Source organism: Lotus japonicus, chromosome 2, assembly GCF_012489685.1.
Source record: "Lotus japonicus ecotype B-129 chromosome 2, LjGifu_v1.2".
NCBI lineage: Eukaryota > Viridiplantae > Streptophyta > Magnoliopsida > Fabales > Fabaceae > Lotus > Lotus japonicus.
The window spans coordinates 56,949,015-56,969,673 of record NC_080042.1 but is presented as its reverse complement, the minus strand read 5'-3'; the positions used below and the strand labels follow the sequence as shown (position 1 = coordinate 56,969,673).

At 37.3% G+C, this 20,659-nt stretch overlaps 5 protein-coding genes across 5 annotated transcripts; 4 read left to right on the top strand and 1 right to left on the bottom strand.

Moving 5' to 3' along the window:
- Positions 1 to 1,447: 1,447 nt before the first annotated feature.
- Positions 1,448 to 2,298, bottom strand: LOC130738480 (kunitz-type trypsin inhibitor-like 2 protein). The gene has a single exon (XM_057590465.1). The coding sequence runs from the start codon at positions 2,252 to 2,254 to the stop codon at positions 1,589 to 1,591; it is 666 nt and encodes a 221-aa protein (XP_057446448.1). The 5' UTR covers positions 2,255 to 2,298; the 3' UTR covers positions 1,448 to 1,588.
- Positions 2,299 to 6,708: 4,410 nt separating this feature from the next.
- Positions 6,709 to 8,755, top strand: LOC130736695 (uncharacterized). The gene is made up of 2 exons (XM_057588493.1): positions 6,709 to 6,840; positions 7,161 to 8,755. The coding sequence occupies exon 2, from the start codon at positions 7,163 to 7,165 to the stop codon at positions 8,753 to 8,755; it is 1,593 nt and encodes a 530-aa protein (XP_057444476.1). The 5' UTR covers positions 6,709 to 6,840; positions 7,161 to 7,162.
- LOC130736694 (uncharacterized) lies at positions 8,367 to 9,557 on the top strand. Its single transcript, XM_057588492.1, has 3 exons — positions 8,367 to 9,088; positions 9,182 to 9,346; positions 9,458 to 9,557. Exons 1-3 carry the CDS (start codon positions 8,820 to 8,822, stop codon positions 9,555 to 9,557), a joined length of 534 nt encoding a protein of 177 aa, XP_057444475.1. The 5' UTR covers positions 8,367 to 8,819.
- Positions 9,558 to 9,572: 15 nt separating this feature from the next.
- Positions 9,573 to 10,109, top strand: LOC130735482 (uncharacterized). Its single transcript, XM_057587451.1, has 3 exons — positions 9,573 to 9,725; positions 9,804 to 9,899; positions 9,983 to 10,109. Exons 1-3 carry the CDS (start codon positions 9,594 to 9,596, stop codon positions 10,076 to 10,078), a joined length of 324 nt encoding a protein of 107 aa, XP_057443434.1. The 5' UTR covers positions 9,573 to 9,593; the 3' UTR covers positions 10,079 to 10,109.
- Positions 10,110 to 18,263: 8,154 nt separating this feature from the next.
- LOC130736693 (uncharacterized) lies at positions 18,264 to 19,349 on the top strand. Its single transcript, XM_057588491.1, has one exon. It carries the CDS (start codon positions 18,264 to 18,266, stop codon positions 19,347 to 19,349), a length of 1,086 nt encoding a protein of 361 aa, XP_057444474.1.
- Positions 19,350 to 20,659: the final 1,310 nt, after the last annotated feature.

The window sequence follows — 20,659 nt, the reverse complement described above, 5'->3', positions numbered from 1 at the left end:
TCAATTTAAGGTTTTCTTTATCCATTATCGTCTTACCTTAGTTAGTAGTTATCATTTCGATACAAACCCTTCAATAGCGATCAATAAAAGCTTTTTTGAGTCTCTTAATTAGGAACCTGCATTGAAGAATAGAGTCTCTTCCTCAAGTAATCGCTTGAATACGAACCGTTACATTGGTTTCATAGCTAACCTAAACGGCTACCAAGTCCCCAAAACTATTTGTAAACCAAAAAATTGGCAAGCCTAGTGGGACTTGTCTCGCTATTTCTTAGTTTTCATCGCCTTCACAAGACCAAAATTGACGTATGCAATTACGGTCTGGACTCAAAATGGATCCCACAAGCAGTCGTAGAACAAGAAATAGTCGTACCTTATCCTCGGGTATCACTTCAGCCACTACATCGCCAGTTCAGAGCTCACCAACTCCGAAAACCATGATTATCGGTCCTTCGTACGTTGAGACCATAGATATGGCTGATGAAGGCAAGGACCTAGGTATGGTTACCACTACCACGACAATCTTCGTTATCCGACAACAAATCGATTTGGGTATCAACAATATTATTTCCCAAGTTTCCGAAGACTAGACAAAAGTTGTGAAGCCCATGGTACATAACGAAATGCATATCACCCGGGAGGAGTCACAGTCGAAAAGGCCAGATTCTTCGTCTCATGTTGTCCCGAACATGTTCCTTCTTGAGGAGGGGGCAAACCTTTCAAGGCTATCCTTCCGCGGTTCACCTTCAATATGGATATTTTTCTATCGTCAGACGTAGCGATGGCCCTAGGATCGGCAGTTTCGAACGACCGAACTTATTCCCGCAACACACGGTGTACATTTCGCTAGCCAAGACCCAGCCGATGGTAGTCGAGGTCAGTTGGGCCAACGCCATTTCATGGATTGGAAGGGATTATGCCCAACAGAGGACACCAACCTACAACATCGGGGTTCGGGGGAGCGCCAGAACAACAGCTCTAGTAGCAGCCAGCACTACCAATGACTCATAACCAAGCGCCACTCCATCCAAGGTAGGCACCATTGGTCATAACAAACCAACCTACCTAATGCTCAAGGGTTTGGACACCAGACGAATCTCCTAAACACTAGGGATCCTAGGGGAAAAACTTTATAGACCCAAATATGATTGTAGATGCGATCAGGAGACATTTCTTCGTTCAGCTGCGGCCAATCGATAGACCCGTCTATCAGAAGCTATGTCATGAATGGGTGGACATTTGTCGAGGAGTTTTATGGTCCGATACTTCGCTACCTTCTCTGGTGAGTACAACAAGTCCATAGTGGAGCACATCGACCGATTTGTGGCTCAGTGTGGGGAAGCCAATCAGAATGAGTTCTACAAGTTTCAATTGTACATAATTATTAATTAAAGGGATTATTGTTTAAAAAAAAGATTATTAATAAATATAAAAATAGATAAGATCATAGTAACATCAAAAGCAAACACAACATTTTATTACTAATTTGCGTAGCATATTAGAGGAAAAGCATGATCCATACTCGATGTCATACTAGTTATTGAACAATATCTAAGTGCGTGGGTGCGTTCATGGACATGTTTATTTCAAATTAAACTACGGACTTAATTCCATTGATACCAGCATCATCATTAGCACGAACAAACACAACATGAAAGGTATAATCATCGTCTTGAGCCAAGATGAGACGCCTTCCATTCTTATCATCACGCCTTCCAATATCAATAGAACGCCCAGGTGAGCCTCCGTTGATGTGAGTGAACACAAGCTTGTACGAAAAATTATCATATTTCTGAATGTCAAACAAACCACTCACGATTTGTTTTCCTGGATGGTCTGCAGCACCACCAATACCCACCCATGGTGTAGGGAAATCATCAGAAACCACCACCCACTCGGTGGATTCGGCACAGTAACCGTATATATTCGCAAAATAAATCTTCAGTGGCACCCCTTCATATATGATGCCAATGTTGGGAAAGTGTTCAAATTTCACTCCCTTGCCATTCTCAACCTCATAATAAGATTGTAGAACGGTAACTGGGCATGTTTGGTTCCCAGTTACTCGGGGACTTACTCCGCCACCTGTCGGGCCCCAAATAGCTGGAAGGACGTAGTATTTGCCATCAGAGCTAAGGGGGATTCCATTTATGTCCTTCACTAGGTCAGGAACTTGTGAGAAGGCTAATGGAATTATGTAAGTGGTACTGAAGGCAAAGAGAAGGACAGAGAGGGTGAGCAATATTGTAGGCTTCATGGTTGTTTTGTGTGTTTATTTGTGTTGGTGCATGAATGGTTAGCTCAAACCCAGTATATTTATAGTGTTCTTCACAATGAATTTTGTATATTAAAATTGGTTGTTAAGTTTAAATTAATTAAGGATAAGACAGATGAGACGTATAGATGCCCATGCATGCTACCCTTGAGATCGCAAATAGCTATTAACCAGACTGGATGGATATGTCTTCCTCTAGTCTTTTTTATTTTCTTATATTTCCTTGTATTTTTTCTTCCCTGTAATTTTCTTCTTTTGTATTGGGTTTGAAGTACCCTTGTACTTCTTCTTCAATATATCATTGGTTATAAAAAAAAAAAATCTTATATTTCCTTGTATTTTTTCTTCCCTGTAATTTTCTTCTTTTGTATTGGGTTTGAAGTACCCTTGTACTTCTTCTTCAATATATCATTGCTTATAAAAAAAAATGTCTTGGATATTGAGAATATGCGGTGCTTGTTGTGGTACCTTAATTTAAATGAGGGTACGGTACCTTAAATGATGTAAAACCACTTTATCTCCTATATTTTAACTTCTAAAAGCCTCTAGCCACATCATTCATGAGCATTTTAGTACATTATTTCATTATCTTGTTGTTCGTCAGACACCAATTTCCATATCTCACCCTTATTATGGTTAATAACTCTCTTATTCTTACATCGCATACATTTTCACTTCCACCACTAAATTCTGACTTAAAAAGAGCTGGAACAACGAACATGATGTCTAAGATTCCAACAAAAGTTAAAATGTCTAATCTTCTCTCTTTCTTTGTCCTTCAATTTCACAATTTCATCTAGTTAGGGTACCGTACCAAAAAAAATTTCAGGGTACCACAGAATATACCAGAATATGCCATCTAAATGTAAATCTCAAAACATATATAAAACTAGACCACGAGAAGCTCGTGGAGTAAATTATTCATAAACCTCCTCAATAATTAATTCACTGCTTAACTTATCTGTTTAATTATCATAAAATAGTGGTATTTTAATGTTATCCTGTTATGATTGTACAACATTATATGTTTTAGTAACACTGGTTTAAGCAACATGTAAAAAGTGGCTTTTAATTTGTATCGAAGTGGTATAGTTTATTTTGGAAACTATAGTTTTGGGTACTTTTTTTTTTATTTACCAAACTAGTATAAATCGTCACTGTCAGTGGCGAATCTTTTTTTTTTTTTTTTACTTTTTAAAAGAATCGTCAATGCTATTGACATTTTTGTTTTTATTTTCGTTTTTTAAATAAATCGCCAACCATGTTGGCGTTTTCTTTTCTTTTCTTTTTTTTAATTTATTTTTTCTTAAAATCGCCAACATAGTTTAATCAATTGATACTCACACACAATTTTGTGTCATTACTCACTTTTGCAACACTTTAATCATAAATATTTGAACGGATATTTAAGGATAAACATATGCATTACATAATTTAGTTCAAGCAAAAATTATTTTTTATTGTGGAGTCGAGCAGCAATGGATTTTTTTTCCGCGCACGTTGGGGTCGTTGCCTTCGAGGTTCTTCCAGCACTTGATTTTCATTTCTGGTTGGAAGCACAGTTGGCGATTTATTTGGAAAAAATAAGAAAACGCTAATTGTTGGCGATTTTAAGAAAGAAAAAAATTTAAAAAAAAAAAAAAAGAAAACGCCAACATGGTTGGCGATTTATTTAAAAAACAAAAACGCCAATAGCATTGGCGATTCTTTTAAAAAGTAAAAAAAAAAATAGAATTGCCACTGACGGTGGCGATTTATACTAGTTTGGTAAATAAATAAAAAAGTACCCCAAAGCTGTAATTTCCAAAATAAACTATACCACTTGGGTACAAAAGCCGTAAAAAGTGTTACCTAAAAATGTATTAGGAATTAATTCGTGACTAATTTCATATAGAGGGCTCACGCAAACACGGTTTTTACAACGCTAAATAAGTGTTATGTATTATAAAGAACAGTTATTATATTATAATTGTTGTCTTTTTCATAGAAGGCTACATTTTCTGATAATGTTACCGTAGAGTACGAGAAACTGTTATAAAAGGAAATAAATAATGCTGGAATATATAATCATCGAAAAACTGTTGTGTAAAGTTTAGAAAACAATTTTCATGTCTTTTTTTATGTAAGACATGCAAGTGTCGTCTTTTGAAGGCAATCTTGTTCGAGCCGAAACATCCACAACATTGTGGGGCTAACTTCGAGAGTTTTTCTATCCACCAGAGTCGAACCAATGAGAAATAACTATGGCTACACTCTTGAAGTGAAGTGTTACAAAAATAAAAAATGTTGTTATAATATTAGAGAGGGAGCCGCCCACATGCATGATTCTTTATTTAAAAATGTGCTGCGTCTAGTTTTTGTTTTGTGGTGATTAAGGTATGTAAATTACATGAACATATATCAATAATTACATGTTTTTATATGTTTTTCGTCCCTATCATCTAATTAGATTGGATTTTTATAAATAAAAAAAGTCTTTAGCAGTTATTCCTTGAAAAAAAAAATTATGTACAATAGATTCAATGGTTAATGTATCATCAATTTTGACTAATCAACTATTCACATGGAAAGTATAGTCAGCTAAGAGATGACCACATAGGCGTTTCACATAAATTTTAGTCCTTGTAATTTTTTTATTTACATTTAATCTTTCATCTTTCCCATTCTTTCTCTTCCTCCTTCTTCATCTTCCTCCATTTTCTTCCCTAGATCGATTAAAAACATCAAATTAACAACTAAGATCACCATCATCTTCCTTCAGAAATTGGGAGGCATATACTCAACCACAAAAGCTAGCTCAAGAGTTAAGGTTTGCACTACCCTTATAAAGCTTATCTTGGCTCTATCTCTAGCCAATGTGGGACTTCTAACACACCCCCTCACGTCCAGGATTGAACAGACTGGAACGTGGGATTAACAACGGGTGGCCCAATAATGGGAGGTCTCCACAACAAATGGATCTAGGATAGACTCTGATACCATATTAGAAATTGGGAGGCCTATACTCAACCACAAAAGCTAGCTCAAGAGTTAAGGTTTGCACTACCCTTATAAAGGCTATCTATGCTCTATCTCTAGCCAATGTGGGACTTCTCACTACTACAGAAATGACATTTTGTCACGCCTCTATTGTCACGGTTATAGGCGGAACCGTGATAATAGAGCAATTACCACGGTTATAAAGGGAACCGTGGTAATAGGTAACAATATTTTATTAATTTTTTAATGGACCGTGACAATAGAGAACTTTACTCTTTTAATTTTTTCAGAATTTTTCCTAAACCCTATCTCCCACGCACTCGATCTCCCACTCTCCCACTCTCCATCGACCCGTTCCCTATCTACCACCGCCGCTGCTATGTTCTTCTCCCACCGCCGCCGCCGCTCTGTTCCTGATTCCGTCTTCCACCGCCGCCGCTCTGTTCCTACGCCCCTCTTCCACCGCCGCTCTTGCATTTTGCCCACAATCTATTACCCGGGAGAGGCTACTAGCATTGTCCTTAGTGCTGCAACTTCTGTTTGGTTGCCGGTATCGCGACAAAGGGTGTTTGATTTTCTGCGTGATGGACAAAATAGAGGCAAATGGGACATCTTTTCTAGTGGTGTAACAAATCAGGAGATGCACCGTGTTATCAAAGGGCAAGGACAAGGAAATTGTGTTTCTGTACTTGGAGCTAGTAATAATGTAAGTACAGTCATTTACATTAAGCACTTTTGTCATGAACCAATTAAGGTTAAGCTGTTAGACGAAGATTTTTACCATTACGACTGTGATATATTCACTACCATTCTATTCAATTGCATGTGTTTCAACATAACATAACATCAGTGGTTCAATAACAAGTGTTCCATACTCATTTTCTAATCACATGAGAAGAAACAGATATGATAGACATGCGATGTGAAAGAAATGGATAGATTCCCTTACTCGATTCTCCCTCTCTTGTCAATTCTTCAATTCCCTTTGTCAATTCTTCAATTCTTCAATTAGCATAGATTCATAGTTGTATATATATCTCATTGAGCACAACAAAAAGCTGCTAGATACATAATCGATGGTGCAAATTAAGCATGCATCACCATAAAGGGGTGATCACCTAAAATCACTACTTTCCATTGGTACCAAACCTAGCCCGAACTAAGAATATTAGATAAAACATTAGTCTAATTTCTCAAGCACTATAAGCAGGGTAGCACTAATACTAGTACTAGTACTAGTTAGTAACCAAACATTTAGAGTTTATGCTGATTTTTTGTAAATTCCCACTTGTTCTTTGAGTGCTGATTTTTTGTAAATTCCCACTTGTTGTCCTGCACCTTCTTTGAGTGCTGATTTTTTTTGTGTAACTGTATTGCTATTTTCATTGTAAATTCCCACTTATTCTTTTCTTTTTTGCTTGTGTATTTGCCTAATTTTAATTACTCTTGTTTATTTTGAAGGATTAGAATTGCAATCAGTGTATCCTGCTTGGGAATCGGAAAATTGCAGAGGAGCAAGTGCCACGGCTGTAGCTCGTAGTCATAGGCAAAGTTACTTGGTTGATTTGTTGTATCAATTTGGCAAAAAGGTATTTTGTTTTACATCTTTGCTTTGTTTTTCCTTGCCTTACCTTCATTTCAGCTTGATTTTTTTTTCCTTGCTTTGTATCAATTAAGTGAGTTTTGACATATGGTTCGGAATTTAAGCTGCATATGTATACATAAAAGCTAAGTTCCTGTGAGCAAAAGAGATAATTGTGTACAGTACATGTTGACAAATAGAAATAGAGAACTAATTGAGGCCAGGTCAACGAAGGCTTATCATGTGTAGTTTACTTCTATGTCTATTATTTAGTTTGTGTCACCTTGTGTTTTAGAATGAAGACATTAACCTTTGTCCACCACGTAGGTATGGACCGTAAATGGATGTTTGCTAATCGCTTATCCGATGAATATGCTGCCGGGGTGAAAGAGTTTGTTAAATTTGCGGTTCAAAATGCAAAGAACCCAAATAGTTTGCTATGCCCTTGTTTAGTTTGTTGGTATGGTATTCGAGTTAATCCACTTGAATTAGAAGATCATCTAATTTGCAAGGGAATTGATAAAAACTATATATGTTGGTCAAATCATGGCGAGTCCAGATTTGATTATAGTGATGCAGCAGATAGTGTGAGATCTACCTCATTTGGAGCAGAGGAAGATGCATGTGATGGTGACCGTGTTGAGGAAATGGCGAAGGCGGTTGAAGATGATCTTCGTGATTGTCCTCAAATGTTTGAGAGGCTGAAAAATGATGCGGGGACACCTCTTTATAATGGATGCTCTAAATTCACAAGACTATCTGCGGTCTTAAAGCTGTACAACTTGAAAGCTGCCAATGGATGGACTGATACGAGCTTCACCAACCTACTAACACTCTTAAAAGATATGCTTCCAGAGGGAAACGTTCTTCCCGGTCGACTATATGAGGCTAAACAAATGTTGTGCTCTATTGGAATGAGTTATGAGAGGATTCACGCATGTCCTAATGACTGCATATTATTTCGAAATGAATATGAATCTCTTAAGTCATGTCCCAAATGTAAAGCTCCACGATATAAGAAGGAAAATTCATGTCCTTTAAAAGTGTTATGGTATTTCCCCATAATACCCAGATTTAGGCGCATGTACCGCAGTGCAGAAGTTGCAAAACAGTTGACTTGGCATAAATATAGAGGAGAAGGAGATGGAATGCTTCGACACCCGGCAGATTCTCCCCAATGGAGCAAAATTGATTCTGACTATTCTGAATTTGGCAAAGAGGAAAGAAACCTACGCCTTGCATTGTCTACAGATGGAATAAATCCACATAGCCTCCAAAGTAGCACCCACAGTACGTGGCCGGTGATACTAGTGATCTATAACCTACCTCCTTGGCTTTGTATGAAGCGCAAGTATATGATGTTATTAATGTTAATTTCTGGGCCTCAACAACCAGGAAATGATATAGACATATACTTGTCTCCTTTAATTGAAGATCTGAAGAAATTATGGGAGGTAGGGGTGGAGGTGTATGATGGGTCAAGGGAAGAAACTTTCAGGTTGAGGGCAATGTTGTTTGGTACGATCAATGATTTCCCGGCATATGGCAACTTGTCGGGATATAGTGTAAAAGGAAAACTTGCATGCCCTATATGTGAAGATGATACAATTTCAATGCGATTAGATCATTGTAAAAAGAATGTTTTCCTCGGACATCGTAGATTCTTGCGATCAACACATCGTTATCGGGGGTGGACAAAAGCTTTCAATGGTAATAAAGAAGAAGGTAGAGCTAGAAAGCCATTGAAGGGTAGTGATCTGATTGCCAAGGTGAAAAACGTGAAGTGTAAATTTGGCAAGACATTCAAAAAACAACTTCCTAAATGTGGTTGGAAGAAAAAGTCAATTTTCTTTGAGTTGCCATATTGGGAGTCACTTCATGTGAGACATTTTCTTGATGTGATGCAAGGCAGAGGAGAATGACAAAGACAAGGCGGAAGAGAAGGACAAAAATCAGGTGAAACCATTGATTGTGAAAGAGAAGGTGATGGAAACAAGATGCACAAGGGAATCTGTTGCATCGCCAAATCAACACAGGTCTCACATTGGGATAAGTGCCAATCAACTTAACAGTTGTACTTTTCTCAACATATATTCAGAAAAGGTTCTTATTCAAGGGAAACAAATTAAAATACCAATAGATCAAAAAATATTCCATGATGTTTATATGAAGTTTGAGCATATTGGTCGTGAGGAAGTCCGTGAAATCACTGGGCATGGTGAATTAAGTGCTTCAGCCGTTTGTGTTTATATGAGGTACTTTTTTAAACTTTACTGAAAACAAGTTTTTGGTTTTCTTATCTAAGCAATTTTTTAACATTGTATTTTATTTGTATATTCTTATTTAAGGTTCTTATTTGATCACTGTGTGGCTGAAAACTTGAGTGAGAAATTTGCCTTTTTGAGTCCTCATCGAACGGCACATGGGCTGACCAATCAAAGCCAATATATTTCGGATGCAATTATGGCAAATGCACACCCAAACCAATTATATCTTGCACCGGTCAATAGAGGGTGAGAAATATTGGATGAAATTTGTAAATATTAATTCATAGTTACTTGATTAATTTATATGATTAGCTACTTGATTTATTAATATTATAATTTAACATGTCTTGCTTGTAGGGCACATTGGGTGTTGGTTGTGATCAATGCCACTACAGGGACCTTATTTTACTTGGATCCTATACATGGTAGTTTGAATCAACGCAAAGTCATGAAATAGATGTTTGATAAGTAAGCTTATATAGATCTACTTGCTATGTTAGTCATGCTATTCAACATATTTAATCATGAGTTTTTCATTCAATTTGTTAGTGCAATGATGATCTACCGTGCTAATTGCAATGACAAGAGGATTACATGGTCCAAAGCCAAATGGAATACTATAAAGGTATACATATTTACATAACTGAAAACAATTAGATCTAGCTACCAAATCACTGATATATATTATATTTGTTTTTTATAGTGCCCTGCCCAAACAAATTATATAGATTGCAGGTACTATGTACTAAGCTTTCTAAAGGAGATAATTGCGCACAAAAAATCTACAATTCCACAAGCGGTATGGAACTTTGACTAAATTCTTAATTTTTCCTATTTTTAAGTGTGACTCTAAATTTTGTTACTTTTACCATCATTTTGCAGTACTTCTCTGATTGTCAATTTGGCTTCTACGATGAGGATCAACTAAATGAAATTAAAGAAGAGTGGGCTACTTATGTGTTAAAGAATTTTGCCTAGTGTGGACTATTTGGTTTAATTAGTATTGTTTTGGACAAATTAGTGTAAATGTATTGTTTTCTTATTCAAGGTTGGAATATTTGAGTAATTTGGCTAGAATATGTGAATGTTGGTGATTTTATGCAATTTATTTTTCAATATAAACGTACTAAAATTTATGCACACACCAGGTAAAAAAAAATTCAAAAATTATGTAGCAATTTCACAGACCAGGTGTATGACCTATTGTCACGGTTATAACCGTGGCAATAGAGGCCACCTATTGTCACGGTTACTTACTCAACCGTGGCAATAGAGGGAACCTATTGTCACGGTTACGCTTTACAACCGTGATAACAGGCTAATCAATTGTCACGGTTAAGTAGGTAACCGTGACAATATGTGGCCTCTATTGCCACGGTTACGTTTTGCAAACCGTGATAACAGGCGTATCAATTGTCACGGTTCCGTCTTTAACCGTGACAATTGAGCAATTGTCACGCCTTCTATTGTCACGGTTATGTCACGGTTCCTTCTTTAACCGTGACAATTGAGCAATTGTCACGCCTTCTATTGTCACGGTTAAACCATGACGAATGGGCGGTTTTAACCGTGACGAAAGGCCTTTTCTGTAGTAGTGTTTCTAGGTTTTCCCAAGGGGGTTTTGTCCTAGTAAGGTTTTAATTAGGCTAGTTTTGCTAAATCTTTTTTAAGGAGGTATTAGGTGGGTAGTTTTGTCTTTATTATGGCCTGTATTTTTGTACATGTAAGTCTTTAGCTTGTCTATTTTTCTCTTTCTCTTTCTCCTTGTATTAGGTTGAAGTACCTCTTATACTTCTATCTAATATAATTCTTATTGCCTATCAAAAAAAAACCATCATCTTCTTCACTAAACCCAGAAACAAATGCATAAATCTAGAGAATAAAACCGCAAAACCCAGAAAATGTTGCCCTGTAATTAATTAAATTGAATTTTAAAGCAGCATAAGGTTTCTCCACATTTTGTTTTCAAAATATGTATGCTGGAAATTTGTAACTATATATTACTAGTGTTTTTCACCCGCGCGTTGCACGGGGAATATGTCTATTGTATTTGAAACACCAATCAATACCTTGGTTATTAAAAATATATTAAATAACAAATGAAATAGAAGAGTCTGAAATGATAACCATAGTGTACAAAAAGACTTTTTTTTTGGAGAAACAACTGCATATATTAATTAAAGAGTATCCATGAGAACATTCCTCTCATGTAGAAAACAAAACAACAGCTGCCTAAAAAGATAAAGGTGGGGAGAACAACCCAGGAGAAAGCCTCATCAAAACCTCTCCAAGGGAAAACCCAGTGGGAAAAACCCAAGGAGAGGAAAAAGAGTACCTAAACCTGGGCAACCACCAAGCAAAAACACACAGCAGCTGGGAAAACCCCCAGAAAAAGAAATCCATGGAGTCTCAAGCATAAACCCATAGAAGCAGCGCAAAGCCTTAACTATGAACAGATTCCTTGAAGTAGAAAAAGTCCCTAGGATGATCAGCCCCCCTTTTTGCTAATTTATCTGCTTCTGAGTTTGCTTCTCTGAAAATTTAGAAGCAAATCTGAGCAATTCAAAATTTCTAGACAATTGATCAATACTATAGGAATTCTGGAGAAGCAACTCTTGAGTCCACCAACCATAGAATCTGAATGGTTTAGGGCCGAAATCAACCGCCCCCATAGACAAGGAGACAGCTCGGTGGTCAGACAAACCCCAGCTTTCAACGGATTGCTACACCCCATCAAGGTCCCTCAAAACTTCTTCACTAATTAGCCATCGGTCCAATCGGCTCCAAATTCCACCATGTCTAGAGCTGAACCAAGTGAAGTCCGCATTTGCCAGTGGAAGGACAATCAGATTCATTTTCAAAACAAAATCATATAAGCTGCTGTCTATTTCATCAATTCCGCCTCATCGTTCACCGGGATTTAGGGTCCCGTTGAAATCACCACCCAGAAAAGAGGCGAGACCAGTTCTTCTCACCTCTGCTGACAATTTATGGAGAGTGTCTCTCCTTTGGGCTTCGACGTTAGGGCCATATATATTACCAATTATCACCGGGGAAGATAAGAAGGGAACACTAGAAATCAACAGGATAAAACATTGGTCCTGGATAATATCAAAGACGTTAATATTGTTGGGATCCCAGCAAGACAATAAACCACCAGCAGAGCCAATTGCGAATACTTCTGCAAAGTTAAGATTCAAAGACTTGGCAAACAATTCCCCCACACGGTCTCTATTGCCTCCCAACTTGGTTTCCTATAGCAAGATTAACTCCAGTTTCACTTTCTTCAACGCATCCTTCACCTCTCTTCTCTTCTCTGCACTTCCTAGACCTCGGACGTTCCAGGAGCACCATTTCCTCGTGCGCCCCATCACCTTAATCTGAGATGTTTGGGAAATTCTCTGATAATTCTTCCGCAAGGCCCTTGATGGCATCCTCGTCACTTCCAGGAAAGGATAGACCCACTGATTTGCCTAGAATCCAGGCCTTGGTGGCTCTAGTGAGTTAAGCGCCAGACCCACTTGTTGCTGTAGAGGCTTGGAAATCAATGAAATTTGGGTCAATACCTCCTGAACCTTCAGTAATTTCACGTAAAATGGAGGGGCCAGCAATGGATTTAGGTTTTCTGTCTCTCTTCTTTTTTTCTTGGCCTGGCCTCGCCCAATTGAGTTCAAGACTTTCAAGGGACTTCAGTTTTGTAGTTCTGTTTAAGCCTTGTTTCGTCCTCTTTAGAATTTCCTCCTCCTCTAGATTTAAGTCTTCAACAGTGAGGATCTCAAGGCTTGGGAAGACAGGAACAGGGCTCACTTTGCTGGGTGCAGGCTCTGGAAGGTTCTCAACATCCGCGGCATCTTCAATCTCCATCAAAACGACATCGTTTCTGGTTAATGGGCATGTATTCCCTGTAGTGATCTGCATACCACTCAATGCAACGTTAAGTGGCCTACGGCCCACATTAGAAAAATAAAGGGGTGGCAAACATACACCAGCCAACAAAAAATTAAAATATTCATTAGGGATAACAATTTTTAAATACTTCTGGGATGTGATATTGCACCAACCGCTAATCACCGCATTAAAAGGGCACTCCAAACTATTTTCCAAAGTCCAATTCAGCACTCTGGGCCAATCAGAATTAACTAATTCAAAATTATTGTCGGCCACAGCGTGGCAATCGACAATTTCCTCATCATTAGTTTTGCATGAAATCGAAGCGTCATCGGCAACCGGGGACTTCTCATCTTTTCCCATCTCGCCGGAGATAGTTGCCGGAGATTGGCAAGGTGCGTATTGCACTTCCTCCCCCTCGGTGGTCGCCGAGAGGGATGGTTCCTGAAACGAACTTTCCGATTGCTCGTCCTCTCCTTAACCCTGCAACCTTTCGTCATAAATATAATCAACCTCAATGAGTACATTTCTATCCACGGAGTCAAAGGAGATTGGAATAATCTGGTTCTCCAGGATAGGGTCAGGTGCCACGATTAGGACCCTCGCAACGTCGTATCTCAGCCCTTTCATTGTTGCTTCATCAAAGCAAACAATGGAGCCCAAACTGCTTACCACCTTCGATATAAACTCTAGAGACCAAAATCCAATTGGAATCTTCCAAACCTTTAACCAAATCAGCACACTCTTCAGCTGCCGAGCTTTCTCTGCCGGAACCAGATCGAGAATGAGGTTTTCCTTGCTTAATTCCAAACTGGTCGTTACTCTTCTACGTTCCTCCTCTGAGGAACATTCTAAAATTTTCTCTTTAGCACCAAAAGGCTTAACCTGTATATCTGAAAAACCCTTCTTTGTTAACCAAATCTTCACGTCTTCACAACATAATACTTCACTAAGAGACGCCACGGTTTGTCTGGACATATTTCTGTTTAGAGGAACCCTATCCTGTTTCATCTCCCTATCTACTATTGGCATCCCTTCGTCTTCTTTCTTTGGATCTTCGTCCGCGTTCTTTGGATTTACCTTTACTCTCCAGACTTGTCTAAGTATCTTTTTTTTTCTCCAGACTTTCTTTGTCGCTTGAGCTCTGTTTTCGCTTCTCTAAACATTCCTCTGTGGGTTTCAATTGAACTTTCTATCAATAAATCTTGCCGGGTTTATGGTGAGGAAAGTATTATTCAGCCTTTTCCCATGTAGATCATTCATTGCTTTTAAGCCATCCTTCCTGTGGTGGAATAGAACAAAGCCAAACTTGGCTCTTCTGCCTCTCTTTAACTTTCGCGGGACAAAAGCACTTATCACTTTGCTGTATTTTTCGAATATCCTCCGGAGTTGTTTATGGCATATATTCTCTTCTAGGCCATCAACGAACAACTTTACCCCTCCTTCATATGAATTCTCACCATTGTAGCTCCTCCTATGTCTAGGAGAGAACCTAGCAGAGCCAGTTCTCTCCAAATATATTTAGTAAACTTATTCCTTGTGTACAAAAAGACTTAAATTGAAAAAAGACTTAAATTGAAACCCGTGCATTCCATGCAATACACGGGGAGATATTCTATAGTTTTATTTATATTAAACTTTTCTATTAGTTTTAATATCAAAATATGTTTTTTCATAAAAGTTTCTTACCGTGTGATTTAATTATTTTTTTGAAACTGTGTGATTTTAATTTAATTAATTGTAATTGTATGTATATACATACACACATGAATTTTTCTAAATCTTGTACCACATAATTTTACTCTTAAATTTTTATAATCTTATATATGTTTACTCTTAAAAAATTAAAAATATAATGAAAAATGTACTTAAATTATATGAAAATTTATTTTTATTAGTTTTAACACGAATGAAATTTATGTAATATGTTCCTTCTCATGGGATATTTTTACCTTGTAATTTGTATATAGTTATGTGCATGAAATTATATTTTAAAGTAGTAAAATTTATTAAAAGCTATTGCTCTATTAATTTGTATGTGAAAGTATTTTCATGTAAGATGTTCCTCATTGTGAGATAGTGCGGTCAAATTAATGTTCTCATTATTCAACTTAATTATTTTTTTCTCTATTTTTTCTCTCTTTCTAGTTCTTTGGTTGAGATAGTTGAGTATTATTATGCTCACAAAAGAAGAGAAACTATCTAATGGAATGACACGTGAATTTTTTATATAAATCCATCAATAGTATTTCCGTTTTTGTTTTGTCCTTCTGTTACGTGATATACTCCTTTGATTCAATCACGTGATGTTTAAAGAGCTTATCAAGGTGCCACGTGTCAACCTTTTATTGGTCCAAGCTTTAAAGCATAAATTCCAGTGCTTCGCGCAACATCATCTTATGGCAAATCTCTGTTCTGATCGCGACACGTGGCGGAGGTAGAAATAACAGTCATCAAATCTCTGTGTGTCCATGGTAGCTCTGTGGACCCTCGACACCGGATCATTTCTCTTTTTCTGAAATTAACATTAAATAAATAATTAGATAAATTAAGATAAAATCAAGAAATAAACAATCTAACTCCTAATCAAATCTAAAATTTAAAAAGGTACTAATTAAATATAGATAAAAACTAACAAAATCTTGCAAATCACAATAAAAACTCATAAAAACATGAATTAAATAAATATCCGAAAATAATTATAAAAATACAATAAAAATTAATTAATTCTCTAAAAATAAATAAAAAATAAAAAAAGAAGGTACTAATTAACGATAGATAAAAACTACCAAAATCTAGCAAATCACAATAAAAATTCATGAAATCATGAATTAAATAAAAATCTGAAAATTCAATAAAAATACCATAAAAATTAATACTCTAAAAAAATATAAAATAAAATAAAATACCCACAACAAAATTCTAATGAAATCTAAAATTTTAAAAGGTACTGATTAAAGATAGATAAAAACTACCAAAATCTAGCAAATCACAATAAAAACTCAGAAAATCCTGAATTAAATAAAAATCCGAAAATTCAATAAAATGCCATAAAAATTAATTAATACTCTAAAAATAAATCTAAAATAAAATAAAAGACCGAAAGATAAAATCAAGAAATAAACAACCTAAATTCTAATCAAATCTAAAATTTAAAAAGGTGCTAATTAATGATATATAAAAACTACCAAAATCTCGCAAATCACAATTAAAATTCATAAAATCCTGAATTAAATAAAATTCCGAAAATTCAATAAAAAATACCATAAAAATTAATTAATACTTTAAAAATAAATCTAAAATAAAATAAAAGAGATAAAATCAAGAAATAAACAAATCAGAAATTGCATCTTTCAAAGAATGGAACCACTTTAATGTCATGGAATCTCCTTTCTCACAACATTCATTTTTCTATTTCAATTTTAGATGCAATAAACTATGTGTTGGAAGCTATTTGCAAGCATCAATAAGGTATGAGTAAAATCGGAAACCAAAACCACGGGTGAAAGAGAAAGGATATAGAATGCCAGGAACTTCCTAAGGCAGTGGAGGAAGTAAGGAGAAATGAATTGTAGTAAGTAACACTAACTTTGTTGCCTTTAATTATTAAATTGTTAAATGCAACGCTGTCAAATCTCCATGCTAGATTTCCTATCTCACCTCTCCATCGAGAGTAATATATGTTCAAAAGAGAAAAACCACACCATAAGCAATTAAAAGGACATGACACAACATCTGATATAAAAAAGAAACTCAATAGATATCATATTAATTAATTCAGAAATATGAGAATCCATACATCAGTTTTTTCATCATAGATTGTAGTACCAACCTGAGAAAAGTCTCAAATGTAATCACACCGCTCTGTTATGGGATTAACCCTGTCATTACGAATACTTTCTTCAACCTACAAATCAAGGAGAAAAAATCACAAATGTTATTTAACCCAAAAGTCCTAAAAATGCAGATAAGCCAAAGACATAGAAGGACTCTATTGAATATTTGTTAAAATTTAGTTTATTATTAATCTAACAAAGAGATAAAAAGAAACTAAATCTATTTAAACATATCTATATTTAAATAGATACTAATCTAAAATAGAGAAATAAATATAAACTATATCTCAATGAGATAAGACTAATAATAAACTATTCTGAAAATTCTAACAAATTGGCACGTGGAATTTGCTATCTGACAAATTGACACATAGATTTTTTCTTATGAAATTGAACCAGGAGCCGCCACCTCACCAAATTAGCCTTAGAGAAATTCTTCTTTTCTAATATATATTGATTGATATTGATTGATTGATTAGCCATCAGCGAGTTCTCCACTGAATTAGCTCAATTTGAATCCGTCCGTTTCATGTGTTCAACCCATAAATTTGCAACAAAGGGAATGAGAGGTTCCTCAAAGATGCAACCTTTCCCCTTCCCTATCTCTGATTCAACCCATAAAAAGATAGCATTGAAGCCATGTGGGTGTTGGTCGAAAGCCCAGTTGACGACATAATGGTGAAGATGAGGTATGGAAGAAGAAGAAGCAGAATCAGAAACATAATGGGTATCATAATTAAGCTTACGAAAATTTGATTGGTTCGAAACCTAAACTGAGTCATGATCTAACGTAGCCGAGAAGTGCCTTCCAAAAAAATATTCAAGAAAAGTAAACAACTCGAAGCAAGCTCCTCTGCCAAGTCTCTTGCTTTATCTATTTTTCTTAACTCTAATCTCTTTTGGGATGATGAAATTCTCAAGTGGGTCGGGGGTTGTGGATAAATTGATATATCAGGTGGTTGAATCGATGAAGGGATACATGGTTTTTTGGGTTTTTTAATTTGGGTACAGAATTTATTGGTTTTTTTTTTAATTTGGGAGAGGATGGGGCATGGAGAAATGAGACAATATTAGTGAGTTTATTTTAGGAAAGAAGATGAAGGTGATGAGTTTTTGATCTGAGACATTTTTAGGGGGAACAAGATGCAAGAGGCTAAGAGAGGATATCGTCCCAGTTATGCATGGACAAGTATCATGAAGACAAAATGGGTCTTTGATCGTGGGGGAGCTTGGAGGATTGGTGATGGGTCTCATGTGAACATATGGACGAATAATTGGGTACCGGGAGGAGCACCTCTCATTTACCGCCAAGATATAGTTGATGAGCTTGCTTTGACTAAGGTGGTCATGCTCATTGATCACACTAGACATTGTTGGAAACAAGACCTGGTTGAGTTTGTTTTCAACCCAAGCACAGCGACAAGGATATTGTCCATTCCATGGGTATTCATGGTGGCTCGGATGAGCTCTACTGGTCGGACAACGTGGATGGCCAATACACGTCTAAGGGTGGCTACAACTTCATGCGGATGCTGCTGTCCTATGATGCACCATCGTCCTCAACATCAGCCCCGCTCCGACCGGCGTTTTGGAAGAAGTTCTGGGCAACGCAAGCACTCCCCCGCTGCAAGGAAACGAGCTGGCGAGCCATCTCGGGTTACCTTCCGCTGAAGGAAAGGCTGTTCCGTCCCCGGGTGGATGTCGATCCAGGGTGCAGCTTCTGTGCAACGCATTGGGAGACAGAGGATCATTTTTTTCTGCAGTGTCCAGCAACTAGACAGATTTGGTTTGCCTCCCCGGGTGCAATTCGAGCAGATTCTTTCTCTTGTTTTCGTGATTTCTGGGCAGTCGTGGCGTTGCAGGGGGATGGTGATTTTCTTGCCTTGGTCCAAGCGACTGTGTACGCAATTTGGGAAGCAAGAAATCAAGTGAATTTCCAGCAGCGTCCTCTCATGGTTCATAGCGTATTATCGCGTGTGGAGAGCCTACTTGCTGAAGTTTCAGTTCGTGACAATGGAGGAGAGGCTACCGTAGCTGCGCCGGCGAGATGGAAGAGACCAGCACAAGGGACAATTAAATGTAATTTTGATGCTTCTTTCAAGGAAGGTGATGTTTCTAGGCTGGGAATGATAGCTAGAGACCATGAAGGGGCTATAATGGCAACAGCTTGCTCTTTCCAATTTCACACTATTTCTTCTCTTTTGGCGGAGCCCATGAGTATGCGGTGGACAATGCAATTGGCAATAGACTTGGGCTTCCGGAGGATTTGTGTGGAGACCGATTGTGTCTACCTTTTCAGATCTTGGCATGCCACGGGAGAGGGGAGATCTTATCTTAGTTCTATCCTTAGAGATTGTCGTTTGTTACTTTCTGGCTTTGATCATTTTACTGTTTCTTTTGTTAGGCGCACGGGTAATGTCGTTGCGGATTTTTTAGCTAAGAACGTCAAAACCTATGCTAATCAAGTATGGGTGGAGGAGGTTCCTGCACCAGTTTTACCTTTGGTTATTTCTGATATAACATAACAGCAGCCGATTGGCGTTTAATTATATTTGAGGCATATTTCAAAAAAAAAAAAAAGATGGAGGAAGATGAAGAAGGAGGAATAGGAAGAATATGGAAGATCAAGGATTAAATATAATTAAAAAAATTATAGAGACTAAAATTTATGTTTAATGTCCACGTGGTCATTTTTTAACTGACTATATTTATCATGTGGACAGTTAACCGGTGAAAATTGATGAAACATTGACAATTTGATGTATTGCAAATTAAAAAATATTTCAAGGGACTAATTGGTAAGCATATTTTTAAAAGAATCCGATTAGATTTCTTTATAAATGATAGGAACTAAAAACATATTTTTGGCTTAAATAAGTTTTTGGTCCCTAACCTTTACTAAATAATTGGTTTTCGTCCCTCGCCGGAGCAAAGGTGGGTTTTAATCCCTAACCTTTGCCAAAATGTTTGGTTTTCATCCCTCCGGAGCACTGGGTCAACGCCGGAGCTCCGGTGGCCCATGTGGCATTGCCACATGGGATTAATGAGGCCAGGTGTTTTTTTATTTAAAAAAAAAGAAAATTATTCTCTTCACCATATTTTCTGTTGTTTGCGTTAATTGGGGTGCTCTAATTAAACTCTTCAATTGCAATAAACTAATATTTTCCCTTCTTCAACAGCCTGCATCCACTCAAAGTTTCCAGATCTTTCACAATCTCCAAATTATGTTTAATCTCAACAATTCTTTTCATCTTTCAAAAAGCAATTTAAAATAGTATTTTCACTCACCCAAAAACGTGATCCTCCACACCACCCCTCCCAATCCCAACACACCATCATCAACAATCAAACCCTGTGCTACAGCCCAAATCAGTACTCGATCTTTGTCACATTCCCAGCCCTGAGAAGAAAACCACTGCACCAAATTGCCAGAACCAGACGAACAACAACATAATATAGAAGAACAATTGGAAGATCATGCGTTGCCTAATTTGGACTGGTAGGATTCCATAATGAAGGATTGATCTCAGATGCCGGTGGAAATATGGATCTGAGATGCATGTGAAAACCCAGATCCAGGGGTCGTGGTGGCTTGGTGCGGTGAGGGTTCGTCAAGCGCGCACCGCCGCCACGTTTCTGCTCTGAAATCGCGCCGCCACCATCATCTTCATGGAGGCCATCCACCGTTGTGTTTCATATCTGGGTTGGGGTTTGAGGGATCTGAATTGGATTTGGGTTTCAATGACTGCCTCCCTCTACTCTCGTTATCTCCTCCTCCCTATCCCTTCAGTCGCACCCTTTGTATAACCATCGATGGCTTCATAGTGGCTCCGGC

What these genes read in the sequence shown, in the direction of transcription:
- LOC130738480 (XM_057590465.1), bottom strand. Translation starts at nt 2,254, where the DNA reads ATGAAGCCTACAATATTGCTCACCCTCTCTGTCCTTCTCTTTGCCTTC.
- LOC130736695 (XM_057588493.1), top strand. Translation starts at nt 7,163, where the DNA reads ATGGACCGTAAATGGATGTTTGCTAATCGCTTATCCGATGAATATGCT.
- LOC130736694 (XM_057588492.1), top strand. Translation starts at nt 8,820, where the DNA reads ATGGAAACAAGATGCACAAGGGAATCTGTTGCATCGCCAAATCAACAC. An exon ending in GCCGTTTGTGTTTATATGAG is followed by an intron (nt 9,089 to 9,181) that starts GTACTTTTTTAA and finishes TTCTTATTTAAG; the next exon opens with GTTCTTATTTGATCACTGTG. An exon ending in CTTGCACCGGTCAATAGAGG is followed by an intron (nt 9,347 to 9,457) that starts GTGAGAAATATT and finishes TCTTGCTTGTAG; the next exon opens with GGCACATTGGGTGTTGGTTG.
- LOC130735482 (XM_057587451.1), top strand. Translation starts at nt 9,594, where the DNA reads ATGTTAGTCATGCTATTCAACATATTTAATCATGAGTTTTTCATTCAA. An exon ending in CCAAATGGAATACTATAAAG is followed by an intron (nt 9,726 to 9,803) that starts GTATACATATTT and finishes TGTTTTTTATAG; the next exon opens with TGCCCTGCCCAAACAAATTA. An exon ending in AATCTACAATTCCACAAGCG is followed by an intron (nt 9,900 to 9,982) that starts GTATGGAACTTT and finishes ATCATTTTGCAG; the next exon opens with TACTTCTCTGATTGTCAATT.
- LOC130736693 (XM_057588491.1), top strand. Translation starts at nt 18,264, where the DNA reads ATGGGTATTCATGGTGGCTCGGATGAGCTCTACTGGTCGGACAACGTG.